General features: G+C 34.6%; 2 protein-coding genes across 2 annotated transcripts in view; one reads left to right on the forward strand and one right to left on the reverse strand.

The window, feature by feature from the left end:
• Window positions 1–8972, reverse strand: part of LOC111429565 (26S proteasome non-ATPase regulatory subunit 5) — a 9977-nt gene extending 1005 nt beyond the window's left edge. Inside the window, exons 1-2 of the mRNA XM_023065506.2 lie at window positions 8731–8972; window positions 8038–8678 (exon numbers count right to left, since the gene is read on the reverse strand). Of these exons, the coding sequence (XP_022921274.2) occupies window positions 8038–8678; window positions 8731–8909 (820 nt within the window). The 5' untranslated portion in view covers window positions 8910–8972. The remainder of the gene's footprint in view (window positions 1–8037; window positions 8679–8730) is intronic.
• A 303-nt stretch (window positions 8973–9275) lies between these two features.
• Window positions 9276–10268, forward strand: LOC111429567 (trypsin-7-like). Its single transcript, XM_023065508.2, has 4 exons — window positions 9276–9348; window positions 9408–9573; window positions 9626–9875; window positions 9927–10268. Exons 1-4 carry the CDS (start codon window positions 9294–9296, stop codon window positions 10212–10214), a joined length of 759 nt encoding a protein of 252 aa, XP_022921276.2. The 5' UTR covers window positions 9276–9293; the 3' UTR covers window positions 10215–10268.
• The last annotated feature ends 16 nt before the right edge of the window (window positions 10269–10284 follow it).

A 10284-nucleotide genomic window follows, 5' to 3' on the forward strand; every position in this document is an offset into this window, starting at 1 on the left:
ATTATGGATTACCTAAGTCCATAAACCAGAAGTCCTATTGTCCAGTGCTATAAATTGTCCCATCTATCAACTAGTAAAGCACCTTGCCAAGATTCTGTCTCCTTTTACAGGTACAACAGAGTCATATGACAGATTAAACACATTTTGTAGAATCAATCAGGAGTATTAAGTTAGACCCCCAGGATTATCTTGGTAAGTTTCGACGTAGAATCTAGTGGCTCTATTCACCAGAGTAGCAATCAAAGATGCCGTAAATAGTCTTCGCCAGAAACTCATTCCGGATGGTTTGTCAAAGTATGTCCCAAGACTAGTGGAGTACTGCCTATCGCCGACATCTTTTTGCTGGAAAGGAGAATCACCTCTGTCACCTGTGATCGCCAATTGAATTACCTAAAGTCCATAAACCAGAAGTTCTATTGTCCAGTGCTATAAATTGTCCCACCTATCCACTAGCAAAGTACATTGCCAAGATTCTGTTTCCTTTTACAGGTAAAACAGAGTCATATGACAGATTAAACACATTTTGTAGAATCAATCAGGAGTATTAAGTTAGACCCCCAGGATTATCTTGGTAAGTTTCGACGTAAAATCTAGTGGCTCTATTCACCAGAGTAGCAGTCAAAGATGCCGTGGATGGTCTTCGCCAGAAACTCATCCCGGATGGTTTGCCAAAGTATGTCCCAGGACTACTGGAGTACTGCCTATCGTCGACATCTTTTAGCTGGAAAGGAGAATCACCTCTGTCACCTGTGATCGCCAATTGGATTACCTAAAGTCCATAAACCAGAAGTCCTATTGTCCAGTACTATAAATTGTCCCACCTATCCACTAGCAAAGTACATTGCCAAGATTCTGTCTCCTTTTACAAGTAAAACAGAGTCATATGACAGATTCCACACATTTTGTAGAATCGATCAGGAGTATTAAGTTAGACCCACAGGATTATCTTGGTAAGTTTCTACGTAAAATCTAGTGGCTCTATTCACCAGAGTAGCAATCAAAGATGCCGTGGATGGTCTTCGCCAGAAACTCATCCCGGATGGTTTGCCAAAGTATGTCCCAGGACTAGTGGAGTACTGCCTATCGTCGACATCTTTTAGCTGGAAAGGAGAATCACCTCTGTCACCTGTGATCGCCGAGTTTTTGTATAAAGAAAAATGAAATCCAACCATTCGAACCATTCTCTTTATTAAGATTATATTAAACTATTTTAAAACCTCAAACCTAAAAATTTTACATTTTGTGATATTCCTGGAAGCAAGGCACTACACATAATTCGACGTTACAATCTTTGCACATCTACCGAGTCTTCTTTCGACGCCTTGCTTTTGTTGTCGTTTGCAAAAATACTACACAAACACGGCAAGCATGTTTCTTTTTTTCTGTAGCCGGCACCATTGTTGAAAAATGACGAGCGGTCAAGCGCTTCGGATTATTTATTGACGTTAACGGACGACCACCATTTTGTTTGATGAAGGGCACATGAAATTGGTGTATCATTTGTCTTATTACTGCTGACTGGAAATCAACCAACGAAGGTTTCTTTCCAGTTTTGGTAAGATATAACACATGAGCATTAACATTTTTTCTCATGCTCTTTAGTTTGCTCAGCATCATGTCTGATATGTCAATCAACCCCATGTTTTAGTTATAACAATACAAGAAGATTTTCTGTTTTTGGTTCGCACTAGTACTTCCCGCTTGTCTTTGCATTTGACGATCAATATAGTTTCAGCACAGAAGCTCTCAGTTTCGCCTTTTGTTATTTTAGTGGAGTGTGTCAAATAATATTGGACTAGTGTACCAGTTGTCAACGTATAATTTATGGCCTTTTCCTATATGTGCTACCAAAAGCGTTGTATCCACATCTCCAGATGTTCCTAAGTCGGGAATTTCCTGGATGTCTGTGCTTTTTCCACAGTATACAATGAAATCCAAAACATAGCCCGTTTCGGAACAACACAACAAAAAAAGTTTTATACCAAACCTATGGCGTTTACTGGGAATATATTGCTTATATTCATCAATACACAGTTTTTCAAACGGGTAAAAAGTTTCCTTACAATTTCTTCTTGTTGCAACATCGACAAAATGCATATATAACGATTTCTCCACATCAAGGTAGAAAATATTGGAGTGTGTATAAGGGCATCACGACTCCAATATTCACTTACTCTCAGTTTCTTCATCCTTGTCATCAGCATTGACACTGTTATGAATAAGTACACGTCGATTTCATTTATATCATTCCAGCTTTGAAGTCGCGCACTATTAGGTTTGCAATATCACGCGATAGAAAACACAAAAAGAAATATTGATGAATGCTGGGTATAAAATTGTGAGAAGTCCATGAGAAGAGTGCTCTTTGCCGTTTGTTCGGTTAAAATTCTTAATATTCTGGTTCAACATTTTCATTATGTGAGTCAACACTTTCTTCGCCGGTTAAGTTTATCTCTAATTCCGATTCGGAAAATTATTCCACTTCCGAATCAACGTGCAAAATAATATTTTCTAACTCGTCTTCTACGATTTCCATTGCCATATTTGTACAGGAGTAAATTATTTCACAAACTATTACAAAAAGATGTAAATACACTTCAACTATACAACACTTGCGCTCATCAAGAAAAATTCGTGTCTGAACGTGTTCATAAAAAGCCTGAAAGTATATTCCCACTCCAGTGGGAGAAGTAACGTCTACCGCTGCTAAAACGCACATATACGGGTTTGGCCACTTCTACACGACAGTGTCCAACGTATGGGTTTGGCCCCAATTGGGTTAACGAAGAGTCCATGGAAACCGAAGTTATGACTCCGTTACGTCGATGACACTTTCGTGATTTGGCAACAATGTAAAGAGCAACTCCAGGAATTTCTAGACCACCTCAATTCATAGCACCCCATGATAAAATTTACTATGCAAACAGAAACTGCAAAAATGTGCCGTTCCGTTTTGCCAATATAAATCGGCGCCTTCACACATATCTCGTTTTTATTGCTTTTTCGTTTCACGATTGAGGTTAGACTAGCGAGTGGTTGTAAATTATCGAAATTAAATTCTTCAGGTGTGTTGTTGTCACTAACCAAACCTTCCTTTTCTCTTATAAAGTTATGTAGAACGGAAGATGCTTTTACTATCCATACAGCTGTGTTTTTATGTACATCTAGAGGCCAATGGAAAATTCTCCACTTATTAGCTAAGACCAAATGCACATTCTACATATCTTCTAGCTCTAGTTAAACGATAATTAAATATTCGTTTATTTTTGTCCAAATGTGTCCCACCAAACGGCCTTAATAAATGTTCGTGTAAATCGAAACCTTCGTCACCTATTCTTACATAAGCAACTCTTGTCCCTGAGTCTATTGTTAATGGACACGGTTCTGGTATTTGCAAACTGGGTTTAGCATCATTTTCCATAATGTCGATTCGTTAAATATTGACGAATCACACTCTTTTCCATATGATCCTACACTATATGTTAGTGATCCACGACCGCTAATAATACGATCGAAAAAAAGTCTTTGTAGTTTAAGAACATTGAACAACTTCTTTTATAATATTACTGATAGTTGATACACCAACACGAAAGGTTTAATGTAGATCTTTGAATGAGCACCCAGAAGCCATATACCTAAAGAATAAAATATATTGTTGTTAAATGTGATTAAAATGTGGTCACAAACTAGAGATGCTTGGATAAGAACATTAAATGATAATAAAAAAGCAAAAAATCTGGTGCTGGTGTTATAACTGTTAAGCCTTATAAATATCACAATCAAATATTGTTTTTGAAAAAAGTTTTTGATGCAGGTGAAATGCAGGAAAGCGTCACCACTTATGAGACAAATGAAGAAGGCGACGTAATAATAATGGAACTAAATAATAAAACAAATGAAGGAGACGACACAACAGAAGAAGTCAAAAAACCAGAAAAAACGCATAATTTAGTAAAGCCACCAGGAAAAAGAAATGTGTCAAAAAGTAAATTATCAAAAAATGATTTCCTACATTAAGCAGCAGTTAAGGCCAAAAGAAATTGTGCAGGAGGATCGAAACCTCTCCTTCTTCAAAAGTCTCTCCCGTCTTTAGCATTACTTAATGACTACGAAACGTTAGAGTTTCAATCAAGTGTATTAAGCATTTTACAAAATATTAAGAGGAGATCTAACCAACCGGTGTACACTTGGTCAGCTTCCGTACAGTCGCCAACATTGATATCTGTGCAAAGCCAGGATTCAGAGTTGACTTGGACAGAATAAACGTTTTGTTATCTTAAACATATAGCCAGTTTTTCTTCAGGACTGATACTTTTCCTCCAATTTGTATCTTTTTTCCTTAAATCCTTTACCAATCTTTTAAGAAGATCATCAAAAGTAGACATTAACATCCAAAATTAATTAAATAACAAACTGTTTTTTTCCGTATGCACCAACAGCAACGGCTATGAAATTGTAGTTTGCATCAACAAGTGCCAACAAAACAACAGAAAACGTCTTTTCATAATTAAAGAATAACGAACCGCTATTATGGGAAGCCTGTATAGTAATATGTTTCTCATTTAACGCTCCTAAACAGTTAGGAAAGTTCCAAAGCATATAAAAGTTGTCAGAATTGGATTTACACATCTCTTCTGTAGGATTTGGTAGCACTTCAGATATTAGGTTGTCAGTTATGATCCTACATGTATCCATGACTATTTTGTGTACAGGGTGGGCAAATTTGGGTGTTATTATAGGCTCTCTCAGAAACTGTAAGAGATACAAAAAAAGTAGATGCCATGTCCCGGTCTCTTTGTTCGAGACTAAGCCAATCCCGTAAAGACCAAATCTCTATCTTCTTTTGTTTTTAAGTTATAGCCAAAAAGTCAAATTTTAGTGATTTCAAAAAATGCTCATATTTCGTTTATTTTTGAAATAGAGAAATGGGGTTAATGCATTCTTAAGGCACTTTTTTGAGTAGAATATACTGCCGTTGAAAAATTTTTAACATAGCTGACAATTTTTGAGATATAACATAAAGTTGTATTTTTTTAAATACAAACTATACTTTATTATGATGTTACTGAAAAGAGCATATTTTTAGCTTTCCAATGATGTATCGCACGCATGATGTTTCTGTGGAAAATAAGCGTTATTTTTCAATTTTTTAAATATTAAAGATTAAAATTCAAATTTTTAATTATAGTACGCGAGGAAAACGCTAAATACTACTTAGTTACTATAGCAACATGAGTTTACTTGTCATTTCATTCATGAATTTTGCGAAACGAGTTTCCCGTTTAAGAAGTTCCGCATTATCTTTAAATAAAACGATAAAATTAAATACAGAATATATTGGAGTCCCCTTTGAAGATGATACATAAGTCTTCATATCCCCATTCAAACGGTGTTTCAGTGGAAAGTCCGCTCCCAGTTTATGATTCCTAATTTTCCTCTATCTCACCCAATTTCAAAAGAAAAGATTGCTGATATCATTGTTTCGGGAAAACTGGGAAAATACTACCGAAGATTTCATTCATTGATACCGAACTGTTCTAATCTTACAACCAGTAGTTGAGTAGATGAAGACAGTTTATGACTCTTTAGTTCTTGAAGTTGTCCATATTTATTCATTAATTAATACATTTCTTGTATTTTTAATAAACAAACTTTACTTGTTAATCATTTTTTATTGGTGAACAAAGTCAGGGATAAGATGTTGAGAAATTTAAATTAACTATTCAAAGTTTTTATTCGTTGGTACAAAACCAACTTATCCTGAATAATGGTACAAAACCAACTTTATTCTGTCATATTCGTGCAAAACCATGCAAAACCATATATTATAGCCACTAGGTAGTATATACTGTTCGGACCCGCCTACTATAATCAAAATTTTGAACATTAGCGCTTACTATTTTCGAATTGAAAATTAACGTTTATTTTCTGCAAATACACCATACATGCGATATATCATTGGAAAGTTAAAAATATGCTCTTTACTTTAACATCATAATCAAGTATAGTTTGTATTTAAAAAAACACAACTTTGTGTTGTATCTCAAAAATCATCAAGTATATTTAAATCTTTTCAACGGCAGTATATTCCGCTTAAAAAAGTGTCTTAAGAACGTATCAACCCCATTCCTATAATTTGAAAAATAAACGAAATATGAGCATTTTTTGAAATCACTAAAATTTGAACAAAAGAAGATAGAGGTTTGATGTTTGCGGGATTGAATTAGTCTCGAAAAAAAAAGACCGAGACATGGCACCTACTTTTTTCGTATCTCTTATAGTTTCTGAGATAGCCTATAATAACACCCAAATTTGCCCACCCTGTACAATAGTATGTCCCAAGCGGTGGCTAAATGAAATTCTGAAATACAAAAATATTCAAAAAAACTTTGTTACATCATCCTAGTGGATTAGTATCCTTTATACAAAGTTGCAAATCTTCCCTTATATTCTTCCACTATCGCTTCTTCGCCTGGTACAGTTCCTGCTCTTCATCATCCAAAACTATAGCCACCATCACTAACTCTGTATCCGTAAACATCTTGAACAATGCTGACCAAAAAGTATTAAGACGGAACGTATATATATTATATTCACAAGCAGGTGTAAATATGCGTCACTAAGAAGTCACGAATGTCTGATACTGAACTGATACGGAACTGACACGATACTGATATGTGTAAATCCACCTTAATGATCGACCTTCCAATAGTATGTGAATATAAATAATAGTCTGATCCTATAAATACGGGAACGTTGTGTTGTGTATGAACATCATATCCAGTAGTGATGAATAGGAGAAAGAACGATCCTGTAATACTAGGCGCTGTGTGAACTTACTTTATATGTGATAAACAGAACCTGAGGTAAGAAGAAAGATTCCTAGAGGATGTACTGCAGAAGGACGGCTATACTATGAGAGATATCTAATGAGCCACCAAACCACGCAAAAAGAATTATGACTCGGTAAGTACACCAGCCGGTTTTATCTGCCTTCCTTATATTTCATGTATGACGGAGCGATTGCGAGGTGGCTGAAGTCAGCAAAATACAAAACGCTCTTCCGATAGCCAAAGACAAACTAACCCCATTAAATGGAGGCTATCGTGCAGTTCCGGGAAGTATTACGTTGGTCAAACTGGACGTAACATTGAAGCCGCATCAAGGAACATGAGAGGGATGTCCAACTGAGTAAAATCCAGTCGCAGAGCGTTGCCACAAAGACACGAGCCAAAATGGCGGTTTGACAGCTTGTCAGTGCATGTCAAGGTTTATAGAACATAAGGTTACCTCATTCCCTATGCCTCTGTAGTATCGATTATTACCCCGCAAATTGACGTCACTGGTTCGATACAGTCAGAATAAAAGATAGCCTATACGTGCCTATACTGTGGTACAGTCTATATAAAATATTTAAACCTCGCATCGTGTTGTGTTATTCATAGAACCAGCTACGTCACTGACCCACCTTGCCTCTCAGAGGAGGAGAATCGGTATTGGGTAACCTTATGTTCTACAGACCTTGAGTGCATGTCACCACTTATTTACAAAAATAATGCCGTCTTGTTGCCTTTGGTGTTGCAAAAATAGCAGTAAGAAGAACTTTAGACTCTTGAGAGTACCACGAGAAAAAAAAAGAAAGGAAATTTGGCGTAATTTTATCAACAGAACGACAGTTTTAAATTTCCCGCTTGACTTTTGAGCCAAAATGGCGGCAAACCGCGGTACTTTGATAATCTAAGGACTTTATTTGACATGGGAATAACATAAATAGAGAAGATGCTAGTGAACTCAACGCAACCTTCTCCACCTGGATTTGACAAAAACAACTTAGTTGACAATTAGACACTAATTAGTTATTAATTATTTTTTCATGTTTCGTCACTTCAAACTTGTTTCTGAAGAAGATTGCAACATGGCATCTAAATTTTTTTAGAAAACGACTCAAAAGTTTGTATTTCTAGGTCTATTATTAGTTCTAATTTTAGTTTAATTTGTAAAATTAATGAAAATAAATTTGAAATATTATTTTTTAACCTGGTTCACAAAGTTGGAGATAAACAACATTTTCCGTATCTTGTAATGAATCACAAAGTTTTGATAAAACCTTACAATTCTCCAAATACGTACAACCATGCTCCATTTCGGCGAAAGTTGAAAGCAACTCAATTATATTTAATTGAACCAAAACATCCTTTGAGTTTAATTCGTCTATAACATCCCTTAAAAATCCATTTTTCTCCATTTCAATAGCTAAATCAGGTGATATTTTCGCTATGTTAATAACGACTTGATGAAATCGGATCCTATTCATTTCATTCGATGATGTAACCTCAACTAGGATTGGATTAACTTCCTGGGAGATTAATAAATTAATTCCTTGGGGTGTTTTACATATTTCTGAGACTACATCACAAGCAACTGTTGCAACAGAAAGATTTTCATCACCGATACATTTAACAACGTAACCATACAAAGTTTTAAAATTAACCAAACTAATCTTATTAAAAATAAATTTAGAATCACGTAAAATCTCGTTTAAGGCCATTATTTTAACTTGGGCGTGAGGATGGTTTAAAGCCCTTCCTAAATCGGTGAAAAAATGAGATGTTCCATCACCCAAATCCAAGGTACTTAAACACACTGTAAGTACCTCACATGCTAATTCAATTTGTTCACTAAAAAAAGCATTTTTTAAATAATTATTTAATAAAAAGGATTATTTCTTACTCGCTTGAATCGTTTAAACAATCAAAAACGAGAGGTAGCTGTAAAAGCGTTGTTGTCTCTTTCGCTTCATCATGAGGTAAACTTGAGATGTAATCTTTTATGTCGTTTAAGACCGGTATTCTGTTATCTGCAGTTTTTAAAAGTTGAGATTTCTCTGTACACCAGATTTCACGAGACATGATATCGGCGTTTTTTAAAATGACAAGCAAGAAAATTGTCTAACCTCAAATTTTGATGTGACTAACTTCACATCATTAACTAAATTTTTAATTTAATTTTCGCTTTACTATTTAATAAATAATAATATAAAATCGTTTATTTTCTAATTTGATTATTAATGTCTTTAATATGAAAAGCTATTAAATAAATTTTTAGTCTGGTTGAAATAAAAAAAAAAGTTTTTCTTATCCGAAATGATAATTTTCTAATTTGTAAATCTAATTTAACATTTCCGTTCTATAAATCTATTAAGATAAGAAAACATAAATAATTCAATCTAATTGATAAATAAAAGGTATTTAAGGAACAACTAACTTACCACAACCGAGTTTTAATTTCCCGAAATGTACTTTTTAACAATAACATTGTTTTATTTACAATTTATCCTTAACTGCAACGGTACTATTTTTCAAATTAATCAAATTTGTTTTTATTTTTTATATTAATCATTTTTTTAGGAAACGTAATTCAGCAAGACATAGATGGCAGAATCGTGGGTGGTATCCCTGCTAATATCGAAGATTTTCCATATCAAATTTCATTACAATATAGAGGACAACACGCTTGTGGTGGATCAATTATAAGTTCAAAATTCGTTGTTACAGCTGCTCATTGCACAGATGGGTAATAATTTATTTCCTTAATAATCCATAAAAATTAATGAATTATTTTTAAGTGCAAAAGCGGAATCTTTATCGGTTAGGGTTGGTAGCACTTCGTATCGAGATGGCGGGAAAATAATTCAAATTCAAAAAATTATTCAACACCCTTCCTATGATAATAGCGTTATTGATTACGATGTTTCAATTCTTGAGTTAAAAGATGAATTGGAATTTAATGAGAACGTCCAAGCGATTAAATTAGCCGAAAATGATGTTGGGCCGAATCATTTTGCCGTTGTTAGTGGATGGGGGACTCTTAAAGAGGTTAGAAATTCCAATTTAATTATTATTATAAAAATATTTTTGTATATTTAGAATGGCAAACTTCCGAGCGAATTACAACAAGTTTTTGTGCCGATTTTAAGCAATGAAGAATGTAGGGATTTTTACGGGGAAAAACGTATAACAGATCGAATGTTATGTGCTGGTTACACTGAAGGTGGGCATGATTCGTGTCAAGGTGATTCAGGTGGCCCTTTAGTTTATAAAGACACCTTAATCGGAATCGTTTCATGGGGAATCGGATGTGCGAGGCCAAATTACCCCGGAGTTTACACCAGTATACCAAAAATTCACCAATATTTAAACGAATACGTAATTTAAAATCAAAATTTTGATTATTTTATGTTGGTATTAATAAAAGCGTTATAAACTTGACATTTGTCATGTGTTT

This window comes from Onthophagus taurus, chromosome 3, assembly GCF_036711975.1.
Source record: "Onthophagus taurus isolate NC chromosome 3, IU_Otau_3.0, whole genome shotgun sequence".
Classification (NCBI taxonomy): Eukaryota; Metazoa; Arthropoda; class Insecta; order Coleoptera; family Scarabaeidae; genus Onthophagus; species Onthophagus taurus.